This window comes from Peromyscus maniculatus, chromosome 21 (genome assembly GCF_049852395.1).
Source record: "Peromyscus maniculatus bairdii isolate BWxNUB_F1_BW_parent chromosome 21, HU_Pman_BW_mat_3.1, whole genome shotgun sequence".
NCBI lineage: Eukaryota > Metazoa > Chordata > Mammalia > Rodentia > Cricetidae > Peromyscus > Peromyscus maniculatus.
In genome coordinates, this window is record NC_134872.1 from 2,967,424 (window position 1) to 2,983,774 (window position 16,351).

General features: G+C 58.8%; 1 protein-coding gene across 9 annotated transcripts; it reads left to right on the forward strand.

The window, feature by feature from the left end:
• The first annotated feature begins 519 nt into the window (after positions 1–519).
• On the forward strand, positions 520–15,285 carry LOC102909462 (complement C4). 9 transcript variants are annotated; one of them, XR_013046848.1, is made up of 43 exons: positions 520–676; positions 773–965; positions 1,401–1,602; positions 1,793–1,863; positions 1,946–2,034; positions 2,223–2,305; positions 2,418–2,514; positions 3,403–3,508; positions 3,583–3,715; positions 4,054–4,169; positions 4,261–4,437; positions 4,583–4,768; positions 4,898–5,083; positions 5,483–5,641; positions 5,900–6,026; positions 6,207–6,281; positions 6,518–6,712; positions 6,797–6,908; positions 7,000–7,070; positions 7,301–7,440; positions 7,562–7,771; positions 8,236–8,287; positions 8,367–8,456; positions 8,563–8,772; positions 8,902–8,977; positions 9,059–9,215; positions 9,309–9,425; positions 9,514–9,685; positions 9,871–10,103; positions 10,177–10,344; positions 10,883–10,942; positions 12,094–12,187; positions 12,265–12,451; positions 12,572–12,662; positions 12,774–12,848; positions 13,412–13,514; positions 13,662–13,751; positions 13,826–13,924; positions 14,053–14,136; positions 14,476–14,608; positions 14,888–15,070; positions 15,166–15,212; positions 15,260–15,285. XR_013046848.1 is itself a non-coding variant. In XM_076558244.1 (43 exons), the coding sequence occupies exons 1-42, from the start codon at positions 612–614 to the stop codon at positions 15,169–15,171; spliced, it is 5,226 nt and encodes a 1,741-aa protein (XP_076414359.1). In that variant the 5' UTR covers positions 520–611; the 3' UTR covers positions 15,172–15,212; positions 15,260–15,285. The 9 variants fall into 9 exon arrangements, 7 of the variants coding, with proteins under 7 accessions (XP_076414359.1, XP_076414353.1, XP_076414355.1 ...); XM_076558244.1 differs by having other exon boundaries at positions 14,888–15,023; XR_013046847.1 differs by lacking the exon at positions 15,166–15,212 and having other exon boundaries at positions 14,888–15,118; positions 15,213–15,285.
• The last annotated feature ends 1,066 nt before the right edge of the window (positions 15,286–16,351 follow it).

A 16,351-nucleotide genomic window follows, 5' to 3' on the forward strand; every position in this document is an offset into this window, starting at 1 on the left:
TGTCTGTGGACAGGGCGAAGCCACAGTTAGGGCTGAGCATTTTGTCATTGTTCAGAGAGAGAACAAGGCTTACTCAGGCCATTTTCCTTGTGGGGGTGAGGGTGTACCCCATCTTCTGAACCACAGGCTTCTGTTAGAGCCTATACCAAGCAGAAGACCAGTTCAGTCTGTCTTGAATGTAAGAGGCAAGGGTCTCCAAAACCATTCTTGTTTTGTTAGGAACTTCAACTGTCCTGTCCATGTGCCATGTTGGAGCTGTACAGGCTCACACATGGGCAAGCACATGTGCATGTACACACACACACACACACACACTCACTCACACACTCACACTCACTCACACACTCATACACAGTTAAGGGAGGTGCCTGGTACTGGAATAAACAAGATTCATTTTGGGGCCAAGATTTCTTCAGAGACCCTGATGTTTGGGCTGTTTCCCCAGCTCTGGGCCTAGGGCCAGTTGCGATTCTTGGCCATCACGTGGTTTCCCGGCTCATCTGGGTGAGGGGAGGAGCAAGGTCCAGAGTCAAACTGCCCCAACCCTAGGTGGATCAGAAGGGAGCAGACATCAGACCAGACGGGTCTGACCTCTCCTGGACCCTCCAGCCATGCGGCTCCTCTGGGGGCTGCTCTGGGTATTCAGCTTCTTTGCCTTGTCTCTGCAGAAGCCCAGGTCCTGGGGCAAGACACGGGCTTGGGTGGGTGGGTGGGGGGCAGCGTGGGGTGGCGGGGTTAGGCTGGCTCTGAAGTACCCTCACTGTTCTCCCAGGTTGCTCCTGTTCTCCCCTTCTGTGGTCAATTTGGGGGTCCCTCTGTCAGTGGGGTTGCAGCTCCAGGATGTCCCTCCAGGACAGGAAGTAAAAGGATCAGTGTTCCTGAGAAACCCAAATGGTGGCCTCTGCTCCCCAAAGAAGAATTTTGCCCTCAGCTCAGGAAATGATTTTGTGCTTCTCAGCCTCGAGGTAACCAGTGCCCACACTGCTGCTGGTCCCCAGGCCGCCCTGTTGCACCCTGTCGCCTGTTTAATTATAGATGGGTGCTTGTTATGTAACAGGCTGGCTTTGAACTCATGGCAATCCTTCTGCCTCAGCTTTCTGAGTGCTGAGATTTACCTGGTTCCTCTGTTGCCTTTTACTTTATGTTTCCTTTTGGCTTTGAAACAGGGGTTCGCGGTATAGCCTAGATTGCCCGTGAAGGCTCAGCAGCCCTCCTCTGGCCCCCCAAGTGTCGGGGTTACAGCCGTGCGCCCTCACGGCTGCCCTTCTGCTGTTTTCAAGCCTGTCTTCCTCACTGACTCCCTCCCTCCCTCTGCTCGTCCAGCCCGGTGGTCTTGGTGTCCCTGTCTTGGGTTCTGTGTCCCTTTCTTCTTGGACAGTCCCCCTCCCCTCTCCTGACAGGTTCCACTGGAAGATGTGAGGCGCTGTGGCCTCTTCGACCTGCGCAGAGCCCCCCACGTCCAGCTGGTGGCTCAGTCTCCGTGGCTAAAGAACACAATGTCCAAAGCCACAGACACCCAGGGCGTCAACTTACTCTTCTCTTCTCGCCGTGGACACATCTTTGTGCAGACTGACCAGCCTATTTATAACCCTGGCCAGCGGGGTGAGCCTCCGGCCTCAGGGCCTTTGCTTTGCCTCTCTCCCCGGCTGCTCAGGGCGTGTCTGGTACCCTGTGTGTGAGGAGACTCCGCAGACGGCACCCAGAGGGCGGCTTAGCGGGGTCTCCCCATTGCCTCCCTGCAGCAGTCCCTGGCCTTTGCCCAGGAACTCTTCCCTCTCATCCTCCCTGTTAGTTCGTTACCGAGTCTTTGCACTGGATCACAAGATGCGCCCGTCCACTGACACCCTGACGGTCACGGTGGAGGTGAGTGCCTGCCCTTTGACCCTTCTGACCCTGTGCACCACTGGTGTGGTCTCCCACCTGACCACACTGACTCCCCTTGCAGAACTCTCATGGCCTCCGTGTACGGAAGAAGGAGGTCTTTGTTCGCACATCCATCTTCCAAGATGACTTTATGATTCCAGACATCTCAGAGTGAGCTCCCCCACCTCAGGGCACCCCTCGATCTACCCCACCCCGAGTCCTGCTTCCCTTGGCGTGTCCACCCCTGACATGCAGGGTCACATTCCCGGTGCTCTGGCCCTGCACCCCTCTTCCGGAGGCCTCGGGCCGTGGGCTGTCTGTGGGTGGGTAGCCCAACTCTCTGCCTTGCCCGTCCTCAGGCCGGGGACCTGGAAGATCTCAGCGAGGTTCTCAGACAGCCTGCAGTCCAATAGCAGCACCCACTTTGAAGTGAAGAAATACGGTAAGCGCTGCAGTAAGGGGCGGAGACACAGCTGAGGCAGGGGGGCCCGGGGAGGAGTCTGCAGGACCCTTGCTTTAGTACCTGACCCACCCATCTCTTCACCCTCATTCAGTCCTTCCCAACTTCGAAGTGAAGATCACCCCACGGAAGCCATATATCCTGACAGTGCCCAACCATCTGGATGAAATACAATTAGACATCCAGGCCAGGTAACCACCACCCTCTAGTCCCACACCCAGGACTCACCATGCAAAGCCCAGCTTCTGTCCACCTTTGGCTCTCCTCCCTCCCTCCCCCTCCGTCTCTCCCTCCCTCCCTCCCTCCCTCCCTCCCTCCCTCCCTCCCTCCCTCCCTCCCCCCCCTCTCTCCCTCCCTCCCTTCCTTCCTGAGACAGAGTCTTACTCTTACTGTACACTTACTGCATAGACCAGGCTGGCCTTGAACTCACAGACGTCCATCTGCCTCTGCCTCTTGAGTGCTGGGATGAAGATGTGCGTGCGTGCGTGCGTGCGTGCGTGCGTGCGTGCGTGCGTGCGTGTGTCTGTGTGTGTCTGTGTGTGTCTGTGTCTGTGTGCAGGGCATGTGTGTGTCCATGTGAAGATGTGTGTGTGTGTGTGTGTGTGTGTGTGTGTCTGTGTGTCTGTGTGCAGGGCATGTGTCTGTGTTCAGGGCATGTGTGTGTCCATGTGAAGATGTGTGTGTGTGTGTGTGTGTGTGTGTGTGTGTGTGTGTGTGTCTGTGTGTCTGTGTGTGTCTGTGTGTGTCTGTGTGCAGGGCATGTGTGTGTACATGTGTGTGGTGGTAGGGGACGACCTCAGGGGGCATCCTTAGAGCCTCTGTCCATCTTTTTCAAGACACTATCTCTCATTGGCACAGAACTCACTTAATTGGGCTAGGCTGACTGGCTGGCAGCCCCCAGAATCCCCCTGCCTCTACCTTCCCACTGCGGGAATTACAAGTGGATGCTGCCACCCTTGGCATTTTTACATGGATTCTCGGGTGTCGACCTCAGGTCTTTGTGCTTGCGTGGTAAACGCTTTGCCAGCTGAGTTATTTCCCCAGCTCTCAGCTCCCTTCCCATCTCTCTGTGGCAACAGGTATGTCTACGGGAGGCCCGTGCAGGGGGTGGCCTACACTCGCTTTGCTCTCATGGATGAGGACGGCAAGAGGACTTTCCTGCGGGGCCTGGAGACCCAGACCAAGGTAGGAACGTGGTGAAGGAGGGGACTGAGCGGAAGAGGGGTCTCCTCACTCACATCCTGTTTTCTTTGTCTCAGCTGGTGGAAGGCCAGAGTCAAGTGTCCATCTCAAAGGACCAGTTCCAGGCTGCTCTGGATAAAGTCAATGTTGGGATCGGAGACCTGGAGGGGCTGCGTCTTTATGCAGCTGCAGCCATCATCGAGTCTCCAGGTGGGTGGCTTTCCTCCGCTGTCACCTCAACCCCTTGCCCCTGAGGACACAGAGGGGACATTTAAAATGCAAATTAGGCCATCAGCCTAGCTCTTCATCCGCAGTACTGATGTCTACCAGCTTATTTCAGGCACAGCCAAGAAGGACCCAGGAGAAGGTCTCTCTGGTCCTGTTTCCATCTCCTTTGATTTATTGTTTTGCGTCATTCACCTGTCTACTTACCTACCCGATAAACGTGTTGTGCACACATGTGGAGATGAAGCAATGCTTGAACCATTTCCCGACTCTGGTCTCTCTTCCTGGCTCTGCCCTCCACCCCTCTGCCCTCTGTCTTGCAGGAGGGGAGATGGAGGAGGCAGAGCTCACATCCTGGCGCTTTGTGTCATCTGCCTTCTCCTTGGATCTCAGCAACACCAAGCAGCATCTTGTGCCGGGAGCCCCCTTTCTGCTGCAGGTTCTTCTTGGAAGGGCAGGGCTGGCGGGGAGAGGGTGCGGGCCGCACAGTCCTGAGGACGCCTTTTTAAAATTCACCCATGTTCCTCCAGGCCGTGGTCCGAGAAATGTCAGGCTCGGTAGCCTCTGATGTTCCCGTCAAAGTTTCTGCCACAATTTTCTCTGGCTCTGACTCAAAAGTTGCCAACTTTGAGCAGAACACCAACGGGATTGGCCAAGTCAGCATTTCCATCCACATCCCACCAACTACCACAGAACTTCAGCTCTCGGTAGTGCTTCCCTGAACCCTGGAGACGGGCATGGGGGTGGGAGGGTCCATGAGTTGCTCCCTGAGTGTCCCTGGTCGAGTCTGGGAGGAGGGGTGGCGTCTTTGGGCCCTTGACATAGACCTGCCCCTTCCTGCTCTTCCTCCAGGTGTCTGCAGGCTTGCTCCACCCAGCCACAGGCAGGCTCACCATACAAGCCCCACCTTCAGGAAGCTCTGGCTTCCTGTCCATCGAACCACTAGACCACCGGGCCCCTCGCGTGGGGGACACCTTCATCCTGAACCTGCGAACTGTGGGCATCCGTGGGGCTACCTTCTCTCACTACTATTACATGGTGTGTGGGCCCTGGAGGAGAGGGGTGCTGGCGGTGGGGCAAAGGCCTCTGCAGGGTGGGCACACTTTCAGGGCTGGGGGCAGGGCACACACCGATCAGGAAACCACTCACTGCTCCTCCCTGTCTTAGATTCTCTCCCGGGGCCAGATCATGACCCTGGGTCGGGAGCCCAGAGGGTCTGTGACCTCCATCTCGGTGTTGGTGGACCATCACCTGGCACCCTCCTTCTACTTTGTGGCCTACTACTATCATCAGGGGCTCCCAGTGGCCAACTCCCTGCTCATCAATGTCCAGCCTGGCGTCTGTGAGGGCAAGGTGACTGGGGCTGGAAAGGTGGTGTGTGTGTGCGCGCACGCGCGAGTGTGCACGCATGTGTATTTCACATATCGCATGGGTGTGTGTGCACGTGTATGCGTGTGCTCATGGAGAGCTCGGAATCACGTTGGATTGCTCTTCTGCCTTGTTCCCTGAGGCAGCTTCTCTCAGTGAATCATAGCACTCACTGATATGCCTAGTCTTGCTAACCACCGAGCTCTGGGAACCCCCTGCCTCTGCCTTTCCAGGCTGGAATTACAGGCATGCCCTCATGCCCACCTGGTTTCTGGCTGTTCAGACTCCAGTCCTCATGATTGAATGACACGCACTTTTAACCTGGTGCACATCCCTAGCCCGCTCTGCCCCCGCTGACTGCCCTTTACGTCCCATTTCCACCAGCTGGAATTGAACGTGGATGGTGCCAAGGAGTATCGTAACGGAGACAGCATGAAGCTGCACATTCAGACGGACTCCCAAGCCCTGGTGGCACTGGGAGCTGTGGACACAGCTCTGTATGCTGTGGGTGGCAGGTCTCACAAACCCCTGGACATGAGCAAGGTCTGTCAGGTCCTCACCGCCATCCTTCCCTCTCCCGAGTGAGGCTCTGGGGCTTAGCTCTCCAGTCACTCAGTCCCCACAGCTCCTCTTCGTCTTGCCGAGGATCCTGGATCCTGGCCACTTCCTCTCTTGCCCTTGGTCTCTAGTTCCCCGTTCTTCCTCTCTCGGTCTCAGCCCTGCCCTAACACCCTCAGTGGGGTGGCAGGTGCTGCCCCTCAGCCGCTCCGTCTCCCAGCAATTCCTGCCTTATCCTGCTAGGTCTTTGAAGTGATGAACAGCTACAACCTGGGCTGTGGTCCTGGAGGTGGGGACAATGCCCTTCAGGTGTTCCAGGCTGCGGGTCTGGCCTTTTCTGATGGAGATCGACTAAGTCAGATCCGGGAGGGTAAGAATGGAGCGAGTCATCCCAGCACTGGGAGGCAGAGGCAGGGGATCCGAGTGAGTTCCCGACAGAGGAAGAAAGGCTAGGGGGAGCACTCTCCAGGGGTGAAAAGGCAGGCCTGAGGGGTAGGGAGGGAGGGGGCTGAGCTCGGCTTGGCTTGACTGCCCTCTTGCTCTCTACCAGCACTGAGCTGTCCCAAGGAGAAGAAAAGCCGGCAGAAGAGAAACGTGAACTTCCAGAAGGCTGTCAGTGAGAAGTGTGAGTCGTGGGAGCCCTGCACTTGTGCCCGGGGCCAGGGTGGGGTCTGCCTCTGTCTGCAGCCCCCTCCGCCAGCTGTGGTATTGAGGGCGAGGAAGCCGAGGGCTGAAGAAGAGGCTGGGTGGTGCACTCCATCGGCCTCCTGACTCCTCTCCAAGCGTGTAGTGGTGGTCCTAGGGGTTGGTGGGGCTCAGTTCCAGTCCTTCACACCTGCCCAGCCTCCCCTGGCCCAGCAGTGGGCCAGTATGCTTCCCCAGAGACCAGGCGCTGCTGCCAAGATGGGCTGACCAGGTTGCCCATGGCTCGCACCTGTGAGCAGCGGGCAGCCCGCGTGCGGCAGCCGGCCTGCCGGGAGCCTTTCTTGTCCTGCTGCCTGTTTGCTGAGAACCTGCGTAAGAACTACACCAGGAACCAGGCGGGCCTTGCCCGAGGTGAGCAGCCAGGTGAAGCTGGGGAGCAGACAGTGGTGCCCGGAGGGCGCCACACCCCTCCTCACTCCTGTGCCCCCACCCCAGCCCAGGAGGTGCTGCAGGAAGAAGACCTGATAGATGAAGATGCCATCCTTGTGCGCAGCTTCTTCCCGGAAAACTGGCTCTGGAAAGTGGAGACCGTGGACCGCAGCAGACTGTGAGGGCCTGGGGTGCCTGGTCTTGCCTCTGGGCTGGGTCTGGGGACAGTCCTGGGGGGTGACATGGCTTCTTTGCATGTCCTACGGCAGGTTGACCCTGTGGCTCCCTGACTCTATGACCACATGGGAGATTCATGGTGTGAGCCTGTCCAGAAGCAAAGGTGACCTCGGGCTGCTTGCTCTCTTCCCATCCCCTTGACTCTGCCTAGCCCTCTGCTCCCAGCATGGGGGTGGAGCCCATGGGTCTGGGAAGATCTTCACTGGCATGCATCTAGTCGGAGAGCAGATCAAAGCTGAGGGCAGAGCGAGGTCATTCCCAGACCCTATCTCCTTGTGGCCTGAGGTCCTGATGTCTCCCATCTCTGCCCCTGCCTCATATTCCCATCCACAGGCCTGTGTGTAGCCACGCCGACCCGTGTCCGAGTGTTCCGAGAATTCCACCTGCATCTACGCCTGCCCACCTCTGTCCGCCGCTTTGAGCAGCTTGAATTACGGCCTGTTCTCTACAACTATCTGAACACTGAGCTGACTGTGAGACCCCAGGGAGCCTGAGCACTCAGGGTGGGAAGGAGGGGGGGTGTAGCCAGGGACCAGTCAGGTGGTGGTCTTGACCGGATTAGGGCTCCGTCCATCCCTGTTTCCCTGTGCCCAGGTGAGTGTCCACGTGTCCCCAGTGGAAGGACTGTGTCTGGCTGGCGGTGGGAGGCTGGCCCAGCAAGTGTTGGTGCCTGCAGGCTCTGCCCGGCCCGTCGCCTTCTCTGTGGTACCCACGGCTGCTGCCGCTGTGTCCCTCAAAGTGGTGGCTCGAGGGTCTGTTAATACCCCTGTGGGAGATGCTGTGTCTAAGATTCTGCAAATTGAAGTAAGTGGCTACTCCTGATCCAGACCCCCTGGGCTCCCAACTCTATCCTTTAGCATTCTGCTGGCCGGGCCAGGGCTCAATGCCCAAACCTAGTGCACGCATAACCTTAGAACTACGATCGTGACTCAGCTGTCTCTGAAATGATTTATTTATTTACTTATTTTCAGACAGAGGCTGGATATATAGCTCAGGCTTGCCTCAAACTCGCTCCTTTACCCAGGCTGGCCTTGAACTTCCAGTAATCCTTCCCGATTGTTGGGACTACAAGCATGCAAAGTAGTTTATTCTAGGTCATTTAATTTTTGTGGTGCTTGGAGTCAATAGGACTTTGTGCATGGTAGACAAACGGGCCCTGTCCCTGTTCCCATCCGTGGAGTTCACACTCCAAGTTCCAGGGGTGTCTGCCCCAGGAGGCGCAGGTGTAGTCCTGGCTGATCCTGCCCTCTCTTTTCTGCCTGAGACAGAAGGAAGGGGCCATCCACAGAGAAGAGATGGTCTACGAACTCAACCCCATGGGTGAGTGCCTCCTGCTCCCCCTCACCTGAGGGCGTTGTGAGGCACAGGGGCCGACCACCAGCTCCTCTCCTCTCCCTAGATAACCGAGGCCGGACTTTGGAAATTCCTGGCAGCTCTGACCCCAACATCATCCCCGATGGAGATTTCAGCAGCTTCGTCAGGGTTACAGGTAGGCGTCTGGTCCAGACCTTTCCCATGAGCACCTGCATGCACCTGAGGCCTGTGGCATGCTTCTGAGGCTGGGTCCTCAGCCTCACTGTCTCCCTCCTTCATAGCATCTGAACCCTTGGACACTTTGGGCTCTGAAGGCGCCTTGTCCCCGGGGGGCGTGGCCTCCCTCCTGAGGCTCCCCCGGGGCTGTGCAGAGCAAACCATGATCTTTTTGGCTCCTACACTGACCGCTTCCCATTACCTGGACAAGACAGAGCAGTGGAGCAAACTGCCCCCCGAGACCAAGGACCACGCTGTGGATCTGATCCAGAAAGGTTCTGGGCAGCCGGGAGCCTAGAGAGGGAAGCTGGGGGTGTCGCGGGGCGCACAGGCTAGGCACAGACAGCAGGAGGGTGGGCCGGTCACCTCCACAGTCACCTCCACAGTCACCTCTCCTTTCCCAGGCCACATGCGGATCCAGCAGTTTCGGAAGAAAGATGGCTCCTTTGGGGCTTGGTTACACAGGGACAGTAGCACCTGGTGAGGCCGGGGGGCGCGTTCGGGGCGGGGGAGAGTGAGACACCGCGAGCTGGGTCTCCAGCCATCCCTCCTCCCCTCCAGGCTCACGGCCTTTGTGCTGAAGATTCTGAGTTTGGCCCAGGAGCAGGTGGGCGACTCCCCAGAGAAACTGCAGCAGACGGCTGGTTGGCTCCTGGCCCAGCAGCTGGGTGACGGTTCATTCCACGACCCGCGTCCGGTCATCCACAGAGGCATGCAGGTGCGAGCATGCTACAGGTCCCTGAGGATGTCAACAGTAAGGCTGCTTGGGTCCCTCTCCACCAGCCTGACGGTCTCGGTCTCTCCTTACTAGGGGGGCTTGGTAGGGAATGACGAGACTGTGGCGCTCACCGCCTTCGTGGTTATCGCCCTTCACCACGGGCTGGCCGTCTTCCAGGACGGCAGTGACCAGCAGCTGAAGCAGAGAGTGGTAAGGAAGCGGCCGGCTGCCCTTCACGGCTCCCCGCTGTTCCCCTCCAGGAGCCCAGGCGGCAGCTCAGGGCTCTGCTGTCTTCTAGGAAGCCTCCATCTCCAAGGCAAACGAGTTCTTGGGGCAGAGGGCAAGTGCGGGGCTCCTGGGTGCCCACGCAGCCGCCATCACAGCCTATGCCCTGACACTGACCAAGGCCTCCGAGGACCTGAGGAATGTTGCCCACAACAGCCTGATGGCCATGGCTGAGGAGACGGCCGGTGAGGGCGAAGGCACCCCGGCAGAGTGCCTGGGACCCTTGGGACTCTTGAGCGGGGACAAAGACTCTGAAAAGGCCTGCAAAGAAAGGACCTCTCCTGGCTGCGGAGCGGAAGCAGGGGCAGCTGGCAGGGGGCGCCAGGGAGCCTGCTGCTCAGCTCCAACTGCGCTTCGCCTTCCCTTCCAGAAAACCTCTACTGGGGCTCAGTCATTGGCTCTCAGGACAACGTTGTGTCGTCCACCCCGGCCCCTCGAAGCCCGACAGAACCTGTGCCCCAGGCCCCGGCGCTGTGGATCGAAACCACGGCCTATGGCCTGTTACACCTGCTGCTGCGGGAGGGCAAGGGGGAAATGGCGGACAAGGCTGCATCCTGGCTCACCCACCAGGGCAGCTTCGCGGGGGCATTCCGCAGTACCCAGGTAGGGGCAGCCACGGGGCTCTGGGTAGGTGGTCCTGAGATCAGGTGCCCGACTCCTAGCCTGATCTCCTTAGGACACAGTGGTCACCCTGGACGCCCTGTCTGCATACTGGATTGCTGCCCACACCACGGAGGAGAAGTCACTCAATGTGACCCTCAGCTCCCTGGGCCGCGACGGGTTCAAGTCTCACACACTGCAACTGAACAACCACCAAGTCAAGGGCTTGGAGGAGGAGCTGAAGGTGACCCACCCCCTCCCTGATGGGGTTGCTGTGGGGTCTGGGCCAGCTCAGAAGCACCCCCCCCGCCCCGCCCACCTCTCTCCTGAGGGCGTTGTGGGAAGACTGACTTTCTTCTGGCCGTGTGCTCAGACCATTGGGCTCTCCTTCCCTCACCCATAAAATAGCGTGTCTGCAGAGCTCTCGCCAGGGTCTAGGACAGTGGTTCTCAACCTTCCTAACACTATGACCCTTTAATGGGGTTCCTCATGTCCTGGTGATCCCCAACCATACAATTTTTGCTACTTCATAACTGTAATTTTGTTACTATTATGAATCCTAATGTAACTACCTATGTTTTCCAGTGGTCTTAGGTGATCCCCATGAAAGGGTTGTTTGACCCCCCCAAGGGGTCATGACCCACAGGTTGAGAACCTCTGGTCTAGGCGGCTGGGGAGAGATACTGCAGCAGGGTATCCGCCTTTGGACAGGGGCTGGGCTGCCCTGCCCTGAGGGATCTGACCCTGTGCCCTCTGACCTGCTTTTCTCTCCCTCCCGGAAGTTCTCCCTGGGCAGCAAGATCAGCGTGAAGGTGGGCGGAAACAGCAAAGGCACCTTGAAGGTGAGGCCGGCGGGCCGGGGTGGGGACCTTGTGGGCAGAGCTTTCCCGAGCCTCCTCCGTCTTTGCTCTGGCTCCCCCCATTCCTGGGTATCTGCTGTTTCCTTCACCTGCAGATCCTGTCCTTTGTCCACAGTACCCCAGACCCAGGGCCCCATGCCCCTTTCTTCCTATAGGCCTCACCTGGCCCCTGGAACCCCTTCCACCCGCGAGGCTCGCTGCCTCCCTCCTGTGGCCCAGGTGACTCCTGCTGCCCCGCACAGCAGGGAGACTTACGGCCACTTCCCAGGAGGATGGCATCCGCCTGAAGCCCCAGAGCTTGGGAGGCGGAGTCAGGAGGAGGATCTGTAGCTCAAGGCCATCTTTGCTATACAATGCGATTGAGGCCAGCTTATGAAAGGGTCTGAGAACGCTGAAGGAGGACCCCAGACTCAGGTGGTTTTGCAAAGACAGAGAATGTTTATTCTGCATGTGGGGTCACCATTTGTACAAAATGGTGACCCCAAAAGGAGCACACAGGCCCCTCTTAAGCTCAGCTGGGGAATTCTAGGAACAGTTAGGTCACCTCAGACACAACTGGTTAGGCAGGCTGTAGCTACAATTTTAATTGGCTGTGGTTATAGTTTTACCAGTTTGGGGCATACTTGGACAAAACAGGGTATGTTCTAGGGTGACTGCAGGAACTGTCCTTTTTGGTCACTTCCTTGAGGTGCTGTCGGGCTGGCCCAGGCCTTGTAGATGCCACCTCTCTTGTCCTTTTAGGAAACTGAAACTCTGGCCCAGTTGTAAAATGGGAAAGTTCAGACTTTCGCTTAGACCACATGAAACCCTAAAAAAAAAGCCAGACTCCCCCCAACCCTTCCCCCGTGACTTACACAGCCGGGCTCAGCCCATCGCCCTCTCCATAGCTTCGGCCGGGAGCCACGGCAGAGCTTCCGCTGTGGCTCTCTGCCCTCTTGTGGCAGGTTGGGCTCTCAGGGTGGCCTGGCCTCCTCACTGCACTTACAGCTTACCCAGTGTCCCAGTGGGTTCCTCACTGGGGTGGGGCTGGGGGGTGGGAGAAGTTGGGGGGCCTTAGATCCTCCTGCCCAGGAGACCCTTCAAGTCTGTGCCGTCTGTGTCCTGTGTTCTCGGCCCCTCTCTGACTGAGCCAGGTCCTTCGCACCTACAATGTCCTGAACCTGAAGAACACAACCTGTCAGGACCTCCAGATGGAGGTGACAGTCACGGGCTACGTGGAGTACACCAGTAAGCACCGGGTCGGGGGTCCCCAGCCCTGCAGGGCTGACGTGGGCGGAGGACCTCCTCACCACCGCCCTGCACAGGGGAAGCCAACGAAGACTACGAGGACTACGAGTATGAGATGCCAGCCGCAGATGACCCTGGTGCCTACTCAAAGCCGGTGACGCCCCTGCAGCTGTTTGAGGGTCGTCGGAGCCGCCGCAGAAGGGAGGCTCCCAAGGTGGAGGCGGAGGACCCGGAGTCCAAAGTGCAGTACACCGTGTGCATCTGGTGGGTGCTGGGGGCTCTCTGGAGAAGGGGTGGTGGGGAGAGGCCGGGTGGGCAGGCGGGTGGGTGGGCGGGGCCGCAGCCTGGACCTCAGGCGGTACAGCTGGCCCCTCCCCCCTGCAGGCGCAAGGGCAAGGTGGGGTTGTCTGGCATGGCAATCGCGGACATCACCCTCCTGAGTGGATTCCACGCCCTGAGGGCTGACCTGGAGAAGGTACCGTCAGCCACCCACCCACAGTCGCCCTCCGTCTTTAGGAGCCCTGCTCCATCTTGGTAGCACCCCAGGCACACGCAGTGACCTGTGGCCGTCTCCCCTTCCCTGCAGCTGACTTCCCTCTCTGACCGTTACGTGAGTCACTTTGAGACCGACGGGCCCCATGTCCTCCTGTACTTCGACTCGGTGAGTGGGGGGAAGTGTCCCGGGAAGGAACTGGGGTCTTGATCCTGTGTTGTAAGGGTCAGATGACGTAGTAGCAGGTGATGAGGGTGCGATGTGGGGAGGTGGCTGGGAGGCAGAGAGCCTCAGAGAACTCGGGTCCTGCCACAGCTCAGTGCAAGCATGGGCTGTGAGTTCAGCGTGGTGATCATCAGCCTTCACGGGTTTATGGGGAGCCAGGGGGAGGTGGAGACCACCATGGACACTGTGCTCCTGGGAAAGGGGAGGCGGCCAGGTGAGGCAGGCGGGGTTGGTTCAGAAGCTAACCGGCATCACAGAGGGTCTCACAGGGATGTGAGCCTGTGCTGAGACTCAGCCGAGGGCCTTGGGCAGTGGAGACTAAGACAAGGTCACCATCGTGGCAGTGAAGTCATTGGAGACCTTGGAGACCGGTGCTTAGGTCTAGAGGCAGGAAGATGACAGACCGTGAAGGATGCTGGAGATAAGGTCATGGGAACCAAGCAGGAGCCGGGCAGGCGAAGGCAAGCCGCGGCCCGGCCCTGAGCAGGCTTCTGTCCCGGTGCCAGGTCCCAACCACCCGGGAGTGTGTGGGCTTCGGAGCCCTGCAGGAGGTGGCCGTGGGGCTGGTGCAGCCGGCCAGCGCCGTCCTGTACGACTACTACAGTCCCGGTGAGCACTCGGGGTGCTCTGACATGCAAGATCCCGGGGGCTGACCCCTTGTTTAGGGGTACCATGGTGCGGGGGAGACCTGGGCTCCACGAGACGCTGAGGCAGAGAGGAGACGCACGGGCCTCACTCCTTGCTGGTTTTCTCTAGATCACAGGTGCTCTGTGTTTTATGCTGCACCTACTAAGAGCAAGCTCCTGTCCACCTTGTGCTCTGCAGACGTCTGCCAGTGTGCCGAGGGTGAGATGAGGCCTGGCTGGGGCTGGGAGAAGGGCTGGGAGGTCAGGCTGGTCTCATCTGACACTTGACCTTAGGGAAGTGCCCCCGACAGCGACGCTCACTGGAGCGAGGGGAAGAGGACAGGGATGGCTACAGGATGAAGTTCGCCTGCTATTACCCCCGAGTGGAGTACGGTCAGTCCCCTTGGCCCACGTCCTGCTTGGCACCCGCACCCGGGGCTTTCTGGGTCTCCTGCTTCCCCCAAGCCCACCTGGGGCCTCCTCGATTCCCAACTCCTCCTTCCTTTCTCTCCCCCTCCCAGGCTTCCAGGTTAAGGTTCTCCGAGAAGATGGCAGAGCTGCCTTCCGCCTCTTTGAGACCAAGATCACCCGAGTCCTGCATTTCAGTAGGGAGGAGAGGCGGGCGGGCTGGGGAGTTGTGGGGGCTGAGGTCTGGGTGTGGGGCCTCTTGGAACCGGGAAAGCTGAAAATCCAAATTACCCAAATTCGAAGCCCCTGTCCCCCCACCTCCCCATCCACCCCCATCCCCTCACCTCCTTATCTCCTCCCCTCTCCCTCCCCTCCCCATCCTTCCCCACCCCTCCCCTCCCCTCCCCACCCCCTGGTCTCTGGGAACCTGGGCTTGCTCATAAGCAGTCAGCAGCAGCTCCTGTCAGGATCTACAGAGCCCTGACCTGGGCTCCTGGCCCTCCCTTCAACTCTGATGTCTTCTGTCTCTACCCCAGCCAAGGATGCCAAGGCTTCGGTAGGTCAGACCCGCAACTTCCTGGTCCGGGCCTCTTGCCGTCTCCACCTGGAGCCTAACAAAGAATACTTGATCATGGGTCTGGACGGAGTGACCAGTGACCTCAAGGGAGAGTAAGGCACCTGCCCTTCCATCCCCGCTCTCCTCCTGTCTGTGGCCTTCCTGTGGGGACAGATCCCAGGCACCCAGCTCTGCCCCCCCCAGGCCACGTGCCTCCCGTGCCCGTCCTGACCCCCCCAGGCCACGTGCCTCCTGTGCCCGTCCTGACCCCCCCAGGCCACGTGCCTCCCGTGCCCGTCCTGACCCCCCAGGCCACGTCCCTCCCCTGCCCGTCCTGACCCCCCCAGGCCACGTCCCTCCCGTGCCCGTCCTGACCCCCGTGTCATCTGCAGCCCTCAGTACTTGCTGGACTCCAACAGCTGGGTCGAGGAGATGCCCTCGGAGCGCGTGTGCCGGAGCACCCGCCAGCGGGCGGCTTGCGCGCAGCTCAATGACTTCCTCCAGGAGTACAGCAGCCAGGGGTGTCAGGTGTGAGGGTGCAGGACCCCGGACCCCGAACTCAGCCCCAGGGTCAGGTGTGAGGGTGCAGGACTCCGGACCCCCGAACTCAACCCCAGGGTCAGGTGTGAGGGTGCAGGACTCCTGACCCCGAACTCAGCCCCAGGGTCAGGTGTGAGGGTGCAGGACTCTGGACCCCGAACTCAGCCCCAGGGCCAGGTGTGAGGGTGCAGGACCCCGGACCCCGAACTCAGCCCCAGGGCCAGGCATAAATAAAAGCTTTTGACAGCAACGTGTCCCTGTGTGTCTGTCTGTAGGTGGAGCAGTCGACCGCCACCCAGGTTTTGCTGGGTTTGTGTAATTGTGGACTCAGAGTCTCTGGGAGCCTTGGGTTGTAAAGCTCTCTCTGAGCCTTCCTTGAGGCCTCTCTAGGACTCAGTCCCTCTTGGGGCCCAATAGCCAGTGCCCAGGTGTCCTGTTGCTGAGCGTCATGGTCACTGCGCCCTTAGGACACCTCTTCAGCCCACATACTCCACGCTGTCTGTGTAGTTGGAGTTGTGGGGTCCTTGGGTTTGAGCTGTGTCATGCCTGTTGCAAGCCTGTTGACCTTGTGGCGTTAGGCAATTTTTCTGGAGTTGTGCAACCTTTAGGTCTGATGGTAATCATCTGGGCACTGGTTGTAAACAGGCCAAAGGTTGGCTGTGCTGTTCCCAAATACTCAAGGGGAAACACATCTCACAGGGCCAACCCTCCCACCCTGTCTGCCTAGCTTTCCCCAACCTTGGGGCAACCTTTGGTTATTCATGCGTGACCTAGAATTCTACCCAAGGAGATTTGCTGAGATCAGATGACCCTGCCATTCCTTGCTCTGCTCAGGGATTGGTACAGGCCCATAGCTGCTTATTCCAAGAGCTCATCACTGGGAGACAGAGATGAGACTAGCTAGTTCCTGTGCCCTGAGGGAGGCGAGATGCCAGGGTTTAACCCAGGAAGGAGAGCACTAGAGGGGCATGGAGTATTTCTGGAAGAGCACATGGGAAGCCTTTTCCTGTCTGCCATCCCTGACCTCTGGCCTACCAAGGCCAGCAAGGTCCCCTCTTCTCCTTTCCTAGTTTTGGGTTCTCTGAGACTCCTCACACATCTATGGTCATTTTTTTTTTTTAAGTCAGCTGGAGTTGGGTCATCTTGTTGTTGCAGCCTAGGAGGGCAGCTAATGGTAGTCAGAGGTCCAGATTCTGCACCTGCTGCCCATTGGAGCCTGGTTCTGCCTGAGCAGCTGTGCGCTGCCTTGGCCCCAAGCATCTTCATTAAGAACAGGGACAACGGTGTAGCCTGTGTAGCATGGTTGGAGGCAGTTA